The 17376-nt window shown below is 39.3% G+C and overlaps 2 protein-coding genes across 4 annotated transcripts; one reads left to right on the top strand and one right to left on the bottom strand.

Moving 5' to 3' along the window:
• Positions 1–396: 396 nt before the first annotated feature.
• On the top strand, positions 397–6312 carry ubxn1 (UBX domain protein 1). 3 transcript variants are annotated; one of them, XM_015384642.1, is made up of 10 exons: positions 397–424; positions 812–876; positions 962–1015; positions 2553–2668; positions 2760–2850; positions 2947–3138; positions 3397–3448; positions 3529–3651; positions 4032–4215; positions 5728–6312. In XM_015384642.1, exons 2-10 carry the CDS (start codon positions 818–820, stop codon positions 5784–5786), a joined length of 930 nt encoding a protein of 309 aa, XP_015240128.1. In that variant the 5' UTR covers positions 397–424; positions 812–817; the 3' UTR covers positions 5787–6312. The 3 variants fall into 3 exon arrangements, with proteins under 3 accessions (XP_015240128.1, XP_015240129.1, XP_015240130.1); XM_015384643.1 differs by lacking the exon at positions 397–424 and adding an exon at positions 434–475; XM_015384644.1 differs by lacking the exon at positions 397–424 and adding an exon at positions 505–579.
• Positions 6313–7738: 1426 nt separating this feature from the next.
• Positions 7739–16258, bottom strand: LOC107090976 (pre-mRNA-processing factor 39-like). The gene is made up of 15 exons (XM_015384645.1): positions 16186–16258; positions 15304–15560; positions 15095–15220; positions 14864–14982; positions 13718–13885; positions 12710–12890; positions 12261–12365; positions 11989–12121; positions 11744–11901; positions 11537–11663; positions 10447–10718; positions 10050–10234; positions 9880–9954; positions 8191–8347; positions 7739–8066 (listed from the first exon to the last, which is right to left on the bottom strand). Exons 1-15 carry the CDS (start codon positions 16241–16243, stop codon positions 7968–7970), a joined length of 2220 nt encoding a protein of 739 aa, XP_015240131.1. The 5' UTR covers positions 16244–16258; the 3' UTR covers positions 7739–7967.
• Between the last annotated feature and the right edge of the window lie 1118 nt (positions 16259–17376).

Below are 17376 nucleotides of genomic sequence, written 5' to 3'. Positions count from 1 at the left end.
GATAGATAGATAGATAGATAGATAGATAGATAGATAGATAGATAGATAGATAGATAGATAGATAGATAGATAGATAGATAGATAGAGCACTCCAAAATCAAACCATTCTCCCTTATATGCCGAGAAGGTGCTTGTAAAAGTATCCATCGCCCTTGAACCATTTTTTCCATATTTTCTTATCTTAATTTGACCGCCAGCTATAAATTATATTACAGGGTTTTATGTTATCATTGGCCTTCATAGTCCATTAGGGAAGTGCAAAATTAAAGAGCCTCTCCTTTTTTTAATTATTTATCTATGGTAATAAGTGTGATGTTTGCAGACGTAAAAATAAAAGGTTTTTGGAAAGTGAGAAAATAAATGCTTCGTCTCTTTTATCCCTTTTGGCTTTCCGTACTGCCTAGACATTGCAGCAGGCGGATGTGTAAGTAGCTAACAACGCTGCCTTCATTTACATTCTGCCGTAGATATTGAGGTCCTGAAACATTACCCATATGAATCACACTTTTATGTGTAATATACGAAGTTGATGTTTAGCAAGAACGGTTTATTGAAAGTGTACGTTAATCAATTTAGGCAGTAAGTTTGGCTTCGTTAGCGGCAATCGTGCTAACATTAGCTCTTAGCATTTTTCCAGCTGTAAATAGCATGATAACAAACAACTGCTGCTCAGCGCATGTTTTTACATTTGCTATTGCTTTTTTTGTCTAGTAATGTTATGAATGATTTTACTTTAAATATTATACTCTTAAGGGGAAATACTTATTTGTTGTTTTCCTGTATGATTCATTAAAAGTTGTCTCCAATTCAGATCAAAATGGCAGAGCTAACAACACTAGAGAGTCTTCTGGAGATGGGCTTTGGAAGAAACAGAGCGTGAGCAATGTCCCTCACTCCAGATATGATTTTAACTATCTAGAAGTTGACTCATTGTAACATGTCCTTTATCTAATTTCCTCAGAGAGAAAGCTGTGGCTAATACTGGAAACCAAGGGATAGAGCAAGCAATGGATTGGTGAGACATAGTGGTTATTGTATTACGTGTTTCCTTCCTTCCCCTCCTATTTTATTCATACTTTCTTGTATCATGCCTCTCCTGTCTTTTCTTTATGGTTACTTCTCATCTCATGTTTTCCCTCAATCCTTGTTATCCTTCATTCCTTCTTGGGACCCTCTGTTTTCAGTAGAACAATAATCAATCTAGCCTGCCTGATCCACCCTCTAGGATCTGGGTATAAATGCCCTTTAAAGCATTCAAATCCTATTAACCATTTACTTTTTGTCACCATTTAACCAGATGCTTTAAAGTATTCTATTCAGATTTTATGTAACCGTCTGACAGAGTGCGCCCATTGTAGGCATAAATGAGAAAAAAACATTTGCCTCCTTAAGTATTTCTTCTGTTATCTCTTTTGAAAATCAAACAATGAAAACATTAGTGTAAAAATCTGTTTTAAATACGGTTGTATGTGTGTGTGTGTGTGTGTGTATGTATATATATATATATATATATATATATATATATATATATATATATATACATACATACATACAAGTAGTTGATTGATGAAGCAATCTAAAGTTGTTTGACTTTGTTAACTGGCTAACAATTAATTGATAAGTACTTTGTTAAAACTTGAGGTTTTAAAAATCGACAAGATTATTCTATGAAAAGAAAGGTAAAATAATATATCACAATATGCCAAGGTATATTAAGAATGAATTATTATGCCAGCTGGATTAAATACTGATTAAGCAAAAATATGCTTTATTACACGTTTTTAAAGGTATCTACTGGATTTACAATAACAGGTACCTATTAGATAATGATAAATAAATGAACAAAACCCATGCAACAAATATGACTTTCAGTGTATAAGGATGTATAACTATTATTAAAATATAGGGTATGTTACTCTGACATGCTATTAGACTATGTTGAAGTGGATGGTAAGTGTGATATAGTTCTCTTTTTCTCACAAAAATAACTTGAATGTGACCAAAGTGATAATAAATGGGGGAAAAATCTATGAAAAAAAAATGTCACCCATGCTTTAACATAATGACAAAAATAAACTCATGAAACAGATCTGGACAAAAATGACGAGACCCTTAACTTAATACAACATTAAAGAAGGACACTTCAGAATGATCCAATGTTTTCCTATTAGCCATTCTTGGGCGTTTTTAGCTTGAGATTTCATTGAACCCCACAGAGATTCAAACACCCTTTCCCAGATTAAGCAAAGCAGCCCCACAGCATAACATAGCCTCCTCCATGTTTCACAGTAGGGGCAGTGTTATCTTGTGGATATGCTTCATTCTTCCATCTGTGAACATAGAGCTGATGTGCCTTGACAAAAAGTTCAATTTTTGTCTGATCTGTCCAAAGGATTTTTTCTCTTCAATTGGCAAAGTGAAGTTTGGTTTAATCTTTGAATAGTTTTTGGCAGTACATCATAATGGTACATATATGGTATTATCATAGACAAGAGCACAGTGCCACCGGTTTCTTTCATGCTGAGCTGTTGTTTTGGGTGTGTTTTATTCAGGTTAATGGAACACGAGAATGATCCAGACATCGACGAGCCTTACGTTCCTCCTGTGGGGAATGTTTTAGGAGGAGAGGCAGAAGGTCAGGAGCCGACAGCAGGAGATACAGCTTCAGGTTGGTGCATGTTTTTGTTTTGTTTTTGTGATGGTGGGTCATAATAAATAAATGTTTGAGATTTCATGTTGTTGACATGTTTTCTCTTCAGTAATGGCAGAGGGAGATGACATGTGCTGCGAAGACCCGGATGGTTCAAAGCGGCCAATGACAGAGGAGGAGAAACGTGAACAAGTCAAAAGGTCTGCACAGATGCCAGGCGACTTTTAGTGATGCAACAGGGTTGAATTTACGCAGTTGTTTTTTTTTAATGATCTGGTATATCGCCGCTCTCTCAGGCTGGAGGAACTGATGCGAGTGAAGCAGGCAGAGAGAAGAGAGCGTGAGCGAGCTGAGGAGGTGGAGCGGGAGAAGCAGCGAAGGAGGCAGGGCCAGGAGTTGCAGCAGATCCGGCAGAAGATACAGGACGATGAAATGAAGAAACTTGCTGATCAGCGAAGGAGAGAGAAGATGGAAGACAAACTGGCCAGGTTAGCTCCTTGAAATATTGAATATTAGATGTTTGAAGTGACAAAAAAAAATCCATTTTGTTAGCAGTCAACACTTAAATGAGCTAAGATCCTGAAGGATCATAAGTCACCATTATGCATGTAGCCAGATTTGATTGACTTGGCAAGATGCTATCTATAATGATGCAGTTTTTGTTTATTACTCATAATAGTGCAGTTTGGTGAAAATTTCTTGCCTTTAAAGTTGTTTTACAGTCTTTTCTTTTTTGTCCCTGTTAGGCAAAGGGTTAAAGACAAAATTGCACGAGACCGAGAGGAGAGAGCACAAAAGGTACCTCAGACACAGAGCTGTTGTCTATTTATCCCTTCTGCCTGTAATTCTCACCCGTCTGTTTCTTTTCTCTGGTTTAGTTTGGAGGTGGTGCAGCATCAAGCACAGTGACGCCGGCCCAGCCGACCCCACCCAGTCCGTCGTCGCCCACCGGTCAGGGGCCCCCACCCACAAAGAAGGAATATGATGAGTCCAGGATACAGGTGCCAATTGTTTTGGGTTTTAAGATTTGCCTGTTCTCTTTCCTACCTTTTTTGTGTTTCATTGAATCCATCTATAAATCATAAAATAAAAATAAATTAAATAAATTATCTTCCATAAATTTATAGTAAATGTTGATAATTATTTGAAGTAGTAAAACACTGAGAACTATAGAAAGTTGAGTGTGGATCTTGTACACGGGAAGCAGGTAGGGAGTGGGTGTGTTGCCTTTGTCCCTGCCATTTATCTTTTTTTCATGAAAGAGATTCTAAGGAATGACGTTTCTTCCTGTCTAATTCTCTTTAGCTTGAATGCAGTGAGACTATTTCAGATGGTTATAATGCGTCTAACTTCACTCTTCCTTTCATCAAATTTTTCAAAGGTTCGTCTGCTGGACGGTTCCACCATCAACACGGTCTTCAAGGCCCAGGAGCCGCTAGCGGCAGTGCGTGTCTACGTGCAGGTGAACGGCAACACACCTGAGGGTCAGGACTTCACTCTGCTGTCTCCCTACCCGCGTCACGTTTACACTGAAATGGACATGGAGAAACCTCTTAAGGAGCTGGGTGAGTGCTTGAATAGTCAGTTTGAGTTAAAATGGTTCTAAATTAGAAATGCATCAAATCCAGGCTTTTAGCAATGTGTAAAAGCCTTTTATTCTTATTACATTTTTTTTTTTTTTTTTTTTTTTACAAAAAAAAAGTTTTTCCACTGGAAACTTTACTCAAATGTTCAAAATTTCACAAGCAGCAGTTGGAAAAACTTTACTTTTGCTGCTTGATGCACTGTATCAACCAATCAGAGAAGCTGATCTGGGAGTTGGCAGGGAGACAGACACAGCATTGGTGATGCAGAGAGCTGTGATCACTCGTCTGAAACGGTTTATTAATGACTAAAGCCAGCAAAATAGGTTCGCTTTAATTAGTCTGATGCCTGCAGTAAGTACCATATAGCTAAAAACATCTATTTCCAGCCGCCATGAACAGTAGGGGGAAAACCTCTAAAGAGGCAACATGGTCCGAGGCAGCAGTTGCTGGTGTTTCCCTACTGCCGGTATGTGGGGGAGGGGTCTGCACAGCCGACAGCAAAATAACATTTTAAGGCAGGATCATAATCTTGATACTCTTAAGAAGCATCTGACTTTAGTGTTTACAAGCATCAAAAATGATGCAGCAGGTGCTTTTTTGCTGCTTTATTTGAATTAACCTATGAAGCATACCTAAAATGATCTCATGTCTCTCCACCTCTAGTCAAGCGCACATACTTCCAATAATCAGGACAAAAGTAGTGTTGTAACAAAGACAAAAAGTTAGCTGCATCCCACCTCGAAATGTAGGAAATGGCGTTTCAGAGTCTAAATTTCAACTTTTTCCTGGGGAGGATACCCTAATGATGTGATACACCATGGTGTACATGGTATGAATATGGTGTATGAATTCCTAGCTAAAAGCCTGATCATGTCCGTTTCCCCTTTCAAACAGGCTGAAAAAACTGTTTAAAACTGGGAACATTCGGCTTTAAGTAGCAGTGGAAACAGATCAGTGACGCGTGTCTACCCGGGTCAAATGACTCGGTTAGTGACCCCCGTTAAAATCACCTCTGCTCTGATCGGCATGCAGTGGGAACACCGGACATGGGTTGACCTGCTAAATTACGTGACTCCATTGAACGCAACGTATGGACGTCAACACCCTGCGCCAGTCACGTCTGATCTAACAAGCCAAAACAACAGTTTACCTTGAACAAACATGGCGCAGCTCTGGTGAGAGGGATTCGGATGGATACAAGAGCGAAACAATGCAGCACATTTACTACGCACTGACACCCTTAAACGTTGATCTCCCTTTTTTTCATGTCGCCAGACGCGCAGCTGCAGGGGGACAGAGGCCACGAAGCTTACCAGTGAGGGGTTAGACACGGCCTATTTTTGCCAGTGGGAAGGGCGCCAAATACTGATCGTTAGCGAGTCGACCTATGTTTGAAAAACATGCGTTAACGCAGCATTTCTAATTGATAGGGAGCTTTACCTCATGATGGATTGATTGCTGAGGCCAACTAATCATCTTGTCTTTGCTCAGGTTTGGTGCCTTCAGCTGTGCTGGTTGTTGCCAAAAAGGGAGAAGGATCTGCTCTGTGAACCTACCTCACCACGACGTTGACACCAGAACCGCCTGAAACAGATCGATCCGGGAACCAAACTGCTATCTGCTAGTATCACCCAGTTTGCTGAGCTAATGCAGAGACGAGGTGAAGCTGCATTCAGACATGTGTGAGCTCGTCAGATACTGATGTGGGTTTGGTTTGTAAAACTGACTGAATGCAGCTTCAGTTCTGCAGCAGGACCTGTTAGACTGCTTTAGGCATTGCACTGGACCTTGAACTCAGCTGATCGAGCTGAAGATAGCTGGCTTCTGGCTGGTACTTCTTCGAGGATCTCTGGTTTCCTTAAGATGAAAAAAGATATATATATACACACAGAAAAAGTCCTTCAGTTTTAACTCGCCCCTTGAACTGCTAAGTGGTTCTGAAAGGGCCTTAAGTTTAATTCCTGTAATCTTCCCGTTTTTGTGCCATTTACTTTGACCTTTTTTTTAACAAGTTCAGATTTGCTGAAAGCCGTGTTCACAAGAAAACGGACAATAAAGCTGGCTGGGAAAACTGAATTGATTCTTTGTGTTCTATTAATATCCTGAACATTTTGAAATCTGATTAGTTATTAGTTGAAAATGATCTTATTCAAGGTTTGTCTTCCTAAGAGTATGCCATGTGGACCTGTTCTATCTTAGTTTGCTGTGTAATCTGGAAGTTAATGAATATAAAAAAACAAATACGAAACTTTTGTGATTCCCATAAAGGGTAGTCCCCAAATAAATAACAGGCTCCACTGATGAACACCTACAATTAGAAGAAAATTGTCCTGTTTTGAGTATTAACATGCTTTTGTGATGCATTTCATAAAAATCAAAAAATAAAACTTTAAATTGCGGTTTCCTGGAAACATCAACCAAGTTTTAACTTTCTATGAAAAGTCAAATTAAGAGCAATGTGGAATCAAAATGTTCCCACTTGACCTGATGGAATCTGCCCTGAGATTTTATTACTAATGGGAAGCCATTCGTATCATTACCGGTTTGCTTATTTAAGACGTATGAGTGGGGGAATGGATTTTTTTCCACACAAAAAAACAAAACAAACCAAGCCCTTATCAAAACTCACTGGCTTCGACTTTAAATGCATCACTGAATGACTTTGCTTTTTGACTTCAACTGTCCTGCAACGGCTAGAACACGGTTAGCATTTATTTAGCCAATTATTTCTGCAGATGAGATGACTCACTACACCCCCTTGTGGTGCTTCTAATCACAAACTACTCAGCCTCACAAAGAGATTATTCAGAGGGATGCTATATTCTGGAAATTGATCGACTAAAAATATCAGAGGTGCCTTTTATGTGAGATAATGCTGCATTATTCATCAACATGGATTCATTTCAAAGCATTTTGTATGAGGAGCTCTTGGTGACTCTGAAGTAACATGGACACAATCATGGCTGGAATGATCAGACCACCCTTTGATTCTTCGGTTTCTGGTCCTAAAGGTATTTTACCAGAAGAATACAATCAACACAGACAAAAAAGTAAAAAAAAAAATTAAAAAAAGCAAAGAGAAATATTTTTGTGAAGGACCGTAAGCTGAAGATGATCCTTAAATTCAGTTTGGAAACCATCTGGATGAATAAATTAGGTCATCTGGAGAAAAATAAGCACCACCTGTTACTACAGTTGCTACAAAACTCTCCTCTGCTTTCGTAAACATTAATGAAACAACCAAACAGACTCTAGTATTTAACATTTAAACTGGGAACAATCCACTGCATTGGCTTGGCTACATTAGAAGCTGGACTACCTTCATGCAACAGTTGTCCACCGGTAAGTTTGTTCACATGGAGTTGAACAGAATAAACTATCTAAAAGATTCAAGATGTGACTGTAAAACACCTTTTTTGTACATTAAAAAAACAGACTCCAGAATGGTAAAAATGTCATTCATACAAAGCAGAGTTGGAGAAAACATGAGCACATGGGTCAATGTGGTAACAAATATGAAAATTTTAATTAAAATCGAGTGACTATACAACTAATGGTTGCCATGGTTTCCCTTTCCCACCTTCTCCTCCTCATTAGAGACAGCATTAGATGAGTTGTTTTTTCCTCCACCGACCCTGAGCTGAAGACACACAGAGAGATGCTGGGAAAGTCTGAGTTCAAGTCTGTCTTTCAGAAGCATCCAGCTGTTTCCAGAGACGCAATAGTTTGGTTTAACTTGGCGGATAGTAGGTCTGGTTGTAGTTCCAGTTGTTCTGGTAGCCATAGCTGCCGTAGTTGCTATAGTTACCGTAGCTGCCGTAGCCTGGTTGCTGAAGAGCGGAGAAAGCAAATCAATGTTAATAAAAAGGTTTTGGACATTAACATGAATTTGTTATTTCTAAAATCCAGGAAAGAGAGCTTTGATCGTTTTAATGTCCAAATTGTCACTTCCACCTGGTACCAGCTGCTGTATGCTCCATATCCGGCCTGTGCGCTGGTGTCGGTTCCCGCCACCGCCGTGCTACTGGGCACCTGGGACATGCTGGATGCCGTCTGTGCAGCTGTGGAAGAGCCGTCGTCTGTTTTGCTTATTTTCTCTGGATCCTCGTCCCTTAGGAAGCAAAACGATACAAATAAACCTTTAAATCTAAACAGCTCTGAGGTCAACGAACGAACCATCTAACTCCAGGATGTTTACATGAACACCACCTGGTTAAATACATTTACAACCCTGGTGTTTTTACCCACGTTTTAAATTAATACAAGAGTTAAAGCACTTAATTGGGATTTTACAGTAGCAGAGAAGTTGGAGAAATGTGATGCATGGCTTTAAAAGACAAAAAGCTGAAAAGCATGAAGTTCATGTGCAGATTTAGCCTTACGAAGTCGGTACCTAGCAGAAATATCTTTTGCAGCAATTAAAGCTTTAAGCGTTTGGGGGTTAGGTCCCAGCACCAAGATTAATGCATCAATCATTATGAGAACTTTAACTGATGTTTTGCGATCCAAACATTGTTTTCATTATTAGAGAGGGGAAGTGTTTCCACTTTTGTTTCAATGAAGACAAAAAAAATGTTTCATTTGAGTTACTTTTAAATTGAAGGCTGCATTTTTCACTGTGTTAATTTTATTTGCGTTGTTGGGGATTTGAACCATAAACACTTAGTCATGGCCTGAGAGCTTTACGCCTCTAACGGATATCACTATGAAAAGACCAGAATATTCCAATAAACCTTGATGTCCAGCCCATTTTAAACATCAATGTAAAAGTTTTGCTCTAAATAACTAAAGAACTAGATCTGGGCCATTTCAACACATAAATATGCTCTGATCTAAAGCAGTTAATTTACGGCGATATGTTGATATTTATTCCAATGGAAGGTAAAGATTCATCAAAGTCTCAACACAGGGTAATGTACAGCATTCACCTTCTATCAGTTTTTCATGAAACTATCAATTTTTCGGGACATCTTATATAATCTTAATACAAAATGTGAAAAGCATCAAGAGGAGAAACTTTTTAAGCCTTTTAACAACTGTTAGAAGTGTCGGACTGCAAGTAGCAAACTTAAAGTAAATTCTTTATTGAAGAGCTTTGTTTTTTCATAATATGTGAAAGACTTTAAAAGTAGTAGGGCTGCACAGATTACAGATTTCTGGCCGATCACAGATTCCCGATCTTTAAAAAGCCTGACCTTCCGATTCCCATTTTGACCGACAGTCTGTGGCTTTATAACTGACAGTCTGTGGTTATATAAGATCAAAAGACACCTTCAATATTTCAATCTTATCCAACTATTGCCCTGTGATTGACTGGTGAGCTGTGTAGAGTTTACCCGCCCGTAGATAGCTGGAGATAGGTACCAGCACCCCTTGCGACCCCGCTTGGGATAAGCATGAAGAAAAATGGATGTATGGCTCAGATTGGTAGAAAAGGTTGGCTTTGCAGAAGAACATTTTCAAACTGGTTTCCTTTTCTCCTACACCGTTTACATGCTGATCGCTGCTGCACTTTATAATGGAAATGTTAATTTCACTGTTGTAAGCTGTAAGCAATGTAATGTCGTTTGTTGAAAACGACATTTGTCTAAGTCTGAAGTGTGGCCATAATTTGATGTTAGTTTTTTTTGCCTCCTCTCTCACCTGTTCTCTGCCTCCCTCTTTGTTCCTCCCAGCTCATCCAGCAGCTTCTGATGCGCGTCATAGACGGACAGCACGCTGCAGAGGAAGCAGAGTTCCATGTTTAGCAGGAACTCCTTTAGCAGAACCGTTCTGGATGATCAGAATCTGCAAACAAATCTACAAGGTTTAACCTCTGAACAGAGTTGCTGTACTCCTCTGTGAACTGCAGGCCTCTCTGTGACAGAAGCAACTTGGTTTGTGAGGTGAGAGGAGCCTCCAGGGCTCGAGTCACACACTCGTTCACCGCCTCGGCTGAAGCCCAGGGGTCCCCAGACAACTCCAGGTCCAACAGGTTCAAGTGTAGCTTTTCATTATCCTGATGGGGAATTAATTCAAAGAGAAATGGAAACAGATTTGATTTAAAAAAAACAAAAAACAAAAAAACAACAACCAAAAAACAAGTTAATCTAAAGTTTGGTTAAAATAATCCCAGTTTGGGTATAACAAAAATATAAACCCATACTAGTGCAGTTTAGCTACATCAACTGCAAGGCACAGTTTTCTGCCCAATTCCATCTCTAATCTCACCGGGCTTATTTCCAGGGCTTCCTGTAAAACCTTGCGGGCGCCGTCAGAGTTTCGGACCACTTTAAGCAGCAGACGGGCCAGTTTGATGGAGTAGAAAGCGTGCAGCGTCGGCCTCTCTTTGGATTCAGCCACTGCCTCTCGCAGCAGAGCCTCCGACTGCTCCAGCTGCCCTGCTCGTCGTTCTAAAGCTGCCCTGCGGATCCGCACAACAGCCAGACCAGGAACTGATTTCTCCAGGGCCTCCAGTATGCGCCGGGCCTCGGTTAGATTACCTGGTGGAGACAGACATGCAGTTCCAGTGAGGTGAAACCAAACCTTTAAAACTAATGCTACATTCAGTCTGCAATCGCTGGAAGCAGCAAAAACGCTTCTGCTGCTTCATTTGTTATGCTTGTTCACATGAAGGTCAGACGTGCGTCAAGAGCATCCAGTAAAGTGTCCAGATGCGCCCGATGCTTCTTCTGCTCCTGTGTTCGATGTCAGAGAGCGGCTTTGCTATATTTGCTGTTATAAGTGGGTAACAAGTAGTTTTAATGTTTTTAAGTGAGAAAGTCGACCTTAAAACTGTGTAGTCAGTTTATCAAGATTACGATCCTGCCTTCATATATTATTTCGCTGTCGCAAGGCGGAGCTCTGTCCCTGGAGGCTTGAAGGTGATTTATTATGAATGTGGCTCTGCAGAATAATAAAATCGAACATATTTTGCAGGCAGGTTTCAACATTTTACGTTAATTAAGGCGTTAGTGAACTGTTTTAGGGGAGTGATCATAGCAATCTGTATCAGCAGTGCTGTGTCTGTCTCCCTGCCAGCTCCCAGATCAGCTTCTCTGATTGGTTGATGAGTAGCAAAAGTTTAATTTTTCCTACTCCAGCAGCTGTTGCTTCTGAAGCACGTCAGATGCTCAGAAGCGCTGCTCCTGCTGCTCAAAACGCACTGCAGGACCTTTTGCTGCGCCTTGATGTGCGTCAACCATTGGCTTTGCATGTAAACTAGCTGCTTCTGCAGCCTCTAGCTAGCGTATGCAGGCTGAATGTAGCATTAAACTAAAGAGGGAGAGAAAAAAACAAAACAGAAAAGCATCAGCCGTACCATGCCTCTCCTCAAAGGTGGCCCACTGCATATGGATATTAGGTTTGTTAGGGAGGTGGACCTCACAGGCTCGCCTGTAGACGGCCCGTGCCTCGTCCACACTCTGCGGCTCCAGGTACTGAATGTACTACAACACAGTGTGAGTGTTACATGTTATAAGAGGAGCCTCAGAGGTAAAGGAAAGTAAAGATCAGTGAAGCATCTCACCCTGGTCCAGAACTCCTCATACAGCGCGCATGCGATCAGGCAGCGCTCAAACAGAATGCGGACTCTGAGGTCACCCTGCAAGGCTGTAGCAGAATCATCTGATGCTTCCGGACGCTGGGTTGGAACCTCAGATTCCTCTGTTGATTCCTGGTTAGGGTCTGATAGAGGGAAGCAGTATTAAACATGCAGGTGATTTAAAAGAAAATGTGTATATATATCTATATATATAAAAATAAAATCTTTACCATGCGTGTTGTCGCCTTGTGCGGGGTCTCTGGTGTCCCTGTTTAGCTCAGCGATCTCCCAGTCCAAGTAGGTGTGCCAAGCTCGGAGCTGGACGCGGTCCAGTGGCCTGACGTGGAAATAAGGACGCTTGATCTGTTGTGATAGGATGAGGAAGGAAGAAAAACTTAGGCATCATTATGTGGAAGCAGGCAGGAGTTCATTCACACAAAGACGGCAGATGAGGAGATAAAAACAGGGAGAGGATCTGAGAAAGAACCCGGCAGAAACTCACAGCATCTTCATAGTTCCATCTCTTCCGGACCTCTTCCTCATTGTCTTGGTAAACTTTGTCCCTTCGGAGCAGCACCTGCTCCCTTATCTTTTGAATCAGCTCCTCCTGAACGCAGAGCAAAGGAAGAGGTCATTTTATACCGTTACGTATTAAATCTCTCACTGGTGCGAAAACATTTAAGTGCCAGTAGGAAACGTCCATCTAATCATGAAGTTTAGGCTCTCTTTGACTTTTTAAGACTTTCAATCAGAGAGAAAAACTTCCTCCCAATAGTCATCATGAATGCTAGTTATTACTAGCTAATATATTCTTAACAATAAACCATCAATTTAACTTTTTAATAAAATCAGTGTTTAGACCTTAAATAAAGGAGGAAGATCCAATAATTAGGAAGCTAATTAAGGCTTCCTTCTAGTCAGAAAGTTGGTCGATAACTCTGTAGCACTCACAGAGTCTGCGCCATCAGGTGTAGAGGGCTCTTCCTCTCCTGGCGGCCTTTCCTCCTCCTCCTCCTGAGACTGTTCAGCCCGCTCTGCCTTCTGGCTCTGCCGGCAGAGCGTCCTCAGCTCCTCGTACTCGTCAGAGGAGAGCACGTCTTTAGGCGGGTGGCTGTTCAGGTGCTCTTTGAACCTGACGGGACAGAGGATGGGCGACAGGATGAGGAGAATTACTGAGAAAACAAAAGAAGAGGCACTTATGAACGACAGAAACGAGACACTCCGAAAAATGAGCTGCATCTTCTAAGGTTCCTGTCATAAGTCGTCAATAATTGTCAAAGCAGACGTAGCTTCACGCTGTGTTTGGGGGAGAGAAGAAGCGGTCAAACTGGGATTTCCTCATTTAAAACAAAGATCAACTGAATTACAGTTGACATTTTAAACAAATTTGATCACTTTTTATATAAATTGAACATCAACATTAAGAATTAAGCCATTCTGGTTGTTTTTTTTTTTCTTCTCCAGACTAGCCCGTCACCCATCTGGGCTGACTTAGCTCAATATAAACTAATTCCAGTCACCAGTTAATTTTTATCAAGTAAATCAAAAAGTTGAAATACAAGTTGAATTTAGGGCTGTTAAAAAAGAAAAATCAATTCTGAATCAATTCCTAAAGATCGATTCATATAACAAAAGATTGTTTTCCACTTTTCTTACAGCTCCCATTAACTACCCTCTCTTAAACAATTTGCTGCTAAATGTTAATACTGGTATAAGTGGTTTAATATAGCTAACAGTTAATAACAGGTAAAAGCATGAATGCTTTTAATATCAGTAATTCAATTTGATCAGACCAGATTCAATCAAAAGCAACAAACTCTTAATCTATGGAATCAGGAATCGTATCGGTTCTTGTCATGTGATCCGATATCTAACCCCAGTTTATTGTGAGCTTCTACATGTCGCCCTTAAAGACACGTCTGCAGCAGTATTTGCTCCAAAGTCCTCAGATGGTCTCACATTTCGTAGTGTGTGTTGTAGCGCTGAGTAGGAACTCTGAGGACTCTGTCCATGACGGCCGTGGCGTTCCTCAGGTTTCCGTGCTCTTTTTCCCACTCCATGTAGAGAACCCACAGACGATCTGAATGGAAATCCAAACCGCACGCAGCAACGGCGTTCTCGAACACACTGAAAATGTTAATCCAAACAAAAACAATTTTATCATGTTATTACCTTAACTTTTTCTGTGTTATTTATTCATTTTCTGCTCTCATGGTTTCTAGTTACAATTTCAAACATTTCCGATTTAAAATTCCAGAAGTGTCCTAATGTTAAACTTTGACTTCCTGAATATTATCCTGCACTATTATCCACAGTTTTCACATATCAAACATCGATAGAAATAGCTTCTAATTGGGTGATTACCATTTGGACTCAAATGATCAACTAATTTTTAAAATCTTGTAGACCAAAATCTAGAACTGTTGGACTTGTTAGTCTGTCTGGATTTTTTTTTCAGTTTCTTTAGAACATCCTTTGTTAAGATTTGCAGGATAGATAAAAAATATTTGTGTTAAATTTGATGTTTTAATCCTTTGTTCTCTAACCAGACTTAGATCAAGAGAGAGACTGGTCCAGTTTGACTAAATTTAGACATCAACAGGATGCAAACATTGGAAGCACAGCCCTTAGCAAAAAAGTATAAAACAAAAGGAGCACTTAGTTTAATATTCAAACACAAAACTGAAATACTGCTGGAAAAGATGTTAGAAGATTACAAAAGCAGAGCGGGTCATTTTAACAGAAACACTACTCTCAAATACATTTATTATATATGGTAAACTTATTAGACCCTTTACAAAATGAAAAAATGAAATGTGTGTGAAATACAGAATAGAATAAACTTCTTTCTAAAACATTTTTTAAAATGTTTTCTGTATCTGAAAACTGTAATTTTCATTCATTTAAAATTACAGTTTTCAGATACAGAAAACATTTTTTTTAGCAGCTCACATGTTTAATTACCTACAAATACAAAATTTTTTTATTGTATTCCAAAAGAAATTCAATAAAATTTGGAGCAAAAACTAAACGTTTCCCCTAACTTTTGGGAATGATGTGTAGAAAAGAACCTCACATTCAAAATGTGACTGGAAATCTAATTACCTGCGAATCCGTACAGCTGAGTCAGGCAGGTTCATGTCTAATGTTCCCAGCAATAGATTGATGTAGTGGATCCAAAGATCTACACTCAAAGGAATAACTTGAAGTCCACGAATACACACCTGACACAGCACAAGTGAAAAAAACACACACACAAAAAAAACAAACCAAACATCAGTTTACACAGCAATTGTTAAAAAAAAAAAGTACAGCTTTATGGCCTTTAAATTGAACCTCTTCTGCTTTGTTGTTGTCCGCTGCACGGCGCTCCAAGTCTGTAAATTTCTTCCAGTAGCCGTAGCAGAGTGGATACCGAACGAGGAAGGCCTCCAGTGCTCTACGGTACGCTACAACATGACCCTAATAGAAAAAGAGAGAGGATAAGTCCCGCTCTGAGTCTTTACAGAGACAGGAAACGTAGAAAAACAGCTGGAAACCCACACCTCCTGCTCAGAGTACTGGAGCAGATCGGTCCAGCTGGTGAAGTCTTGAGGATTGTCATGCGCAGCTTTCCACAGACGCTCAAAGTCTGCAGGTAGTTCGCCTTCCTTATTTGTTGCTGTTGGAGCTGTGGAGCAGTTTTCAGGGGTTGCAGAAGCCTCAGGGGCATCAGTCGAGCCGCCATTCTCTTCTGAGACTTCAGGAGGAGGAGGCGGCGGCGGTGGGGGCAGTGGTGGAGCCACCTCAGTGACATCCATAGCTTTAAAGAAGAGAACAAGAGTAGACACTTTATGCACAATTCTTTTTTTTTTTTATTCATCAGGTTTTTTTTTTCTATTTATCAGTTTTTGACCTTTAAATTCAATATTACCATACATGCAGAATATATTATACAGCTATATTTGGTTTTTTTTTTTTATAGAAGATATAAGTTTTTAAAAATAAAACTTGTTATGAAAACAAACCTTCTTGGATTATAACTTGTATTTTAATATTAAAAATTGAGAATCTGAGTTTCATTGTCCTGTAATGAGGGACAATTTTGGAAAGAAAAACAGCTGCAGTTATTATTCTGAGAATGAACCGATGAGTTTAACAACCTGATGTAAAAAAATAAAAAGTTAAGCTCTAAACAAAGAAATATACATATGTTTGCAGAGCATCCACTTTATAAATGTTCACATATAACAGCAACATCTCATTTCACAGGTATCATCCAGCTCTGCTGCTCTGTGTTGCTTTGTAGCTTAGCCTAGCTCGTCGTGCCTTCCCCTTTTAAAATAAAATACAATGAAAAATTTATTCAAAAAACTTGCGGATAAAGTTAAAGACGTATCTGAAAAGCCGGGGGCTGATTTAGTGTGAAAATTCATAAACGACTCTACCTGAAGTCTCCTCAGGCATCCCGTTACCGCTCATCTCATCGCAGCCCTCCGCCGCCATGATGGAAGAACCACTGACGTCATTAGCATGCGACAAAAAAACCTAAACGTCAAACTGATTGCTGTGCCATTAATTGATTTTAGTTTAATTTCCACATAGCAACGTTTTACTTGCATTTAATACATTTTAATTAGATTTTTTTCAAAATATTTCCTTGCATATGTTCATTAAATTTTCTTTCTTCTGATTGGTTAATTTTTGAGTCCAGTATGGCAATCAGCATTCATGTGCTCTGGTTTCCGGTTTTTATGGAAATAAACGTTTTTAAAAATGTTAGTTTTTTCATGATTTGGTTTGTTCCAAATATTTTATATACATTTATTTTGGCATCTGAACAAACTTGAACTAGCTCTTTTACTAAATCAATTTACTATTATACACCAGATAACACCTGAAGCATCCTTCAAAAAGTTCTTCTCTAAACCACACAGCTCATTTAATTTTAATTTAATAAATTTAATAATTTTATTTCATTTAATACCTTATTTCATCTCCAAAAACTGATATCACTTTTCCTGAGCTCTTAGGCATTTCAATTTACTATAGTTACTTTAAAGACCACAAGTTTAGCTTTCAAGTTGATAAAAGTTGAAGATGTAAAATGTTGTTTTTCACTCGTCTTCAGTTGGTCATTCAAAACCTTACTGCTATAGGATACTTTTTTTTTTATTGAATCTTAATAAAATAACCCAGAAAATGATTTAAATTTAAAATTACACAGTATTCAATTATGTAAAGCCTTTTAGTTCTTCAATAACATTGGGCTTGGCATTTTTTTTGCAACATAAAAATAATTGCAGTAAAATAAAAGCCAATGTCTGAGTGTTTCAGAAACAGATTAGTCCTAGTTCCTGTAAATAAATTACAGTTTAACCCAAACTAGAAGAAATCAGACAGGTTCTTTTTTCACAATTGGTCAACTTTATTATCTCTTGGTCTCCATTAGAGCACATCAGACAACTTTGACAGCTCAAGTGCAATTCTTCACTTCCATTTTTAAAAATTGAGAGAAAAAAAAAGACAAAAAAGGATGCGGCAGAAACATGAATGCCCCTGAAAGCAACCAGAGTAGCAGAACCTTTCCTCTGCAGGTCAGATGATTTGACTTGATGGCAGATCGATGTATGATTTTG

The sequence above is a fragment of the Cyprinodon variegatus genome, unplaced genomic scaffold, assembly GCF_000732505.1.
Source record: "Cyprinodon variegatus isolate N-32 unplaced genomic scaffold, C_variegatus-1.0 Scaffold319, whole genome shotgun sequence".
NCBI classification, from domain to species: domain Eukaryota; kingdom Metazoa; phylum Chordata; class Actinopteri; order Cyprinodontiformes; family Cyprinodontidae; genus Cyprinodon; species Cyprinodon variegatus.
Note: the sequence above shows the minus strand (reverse complement) of the source record. Positions and strands in the feature narration are given on the sequence as shown.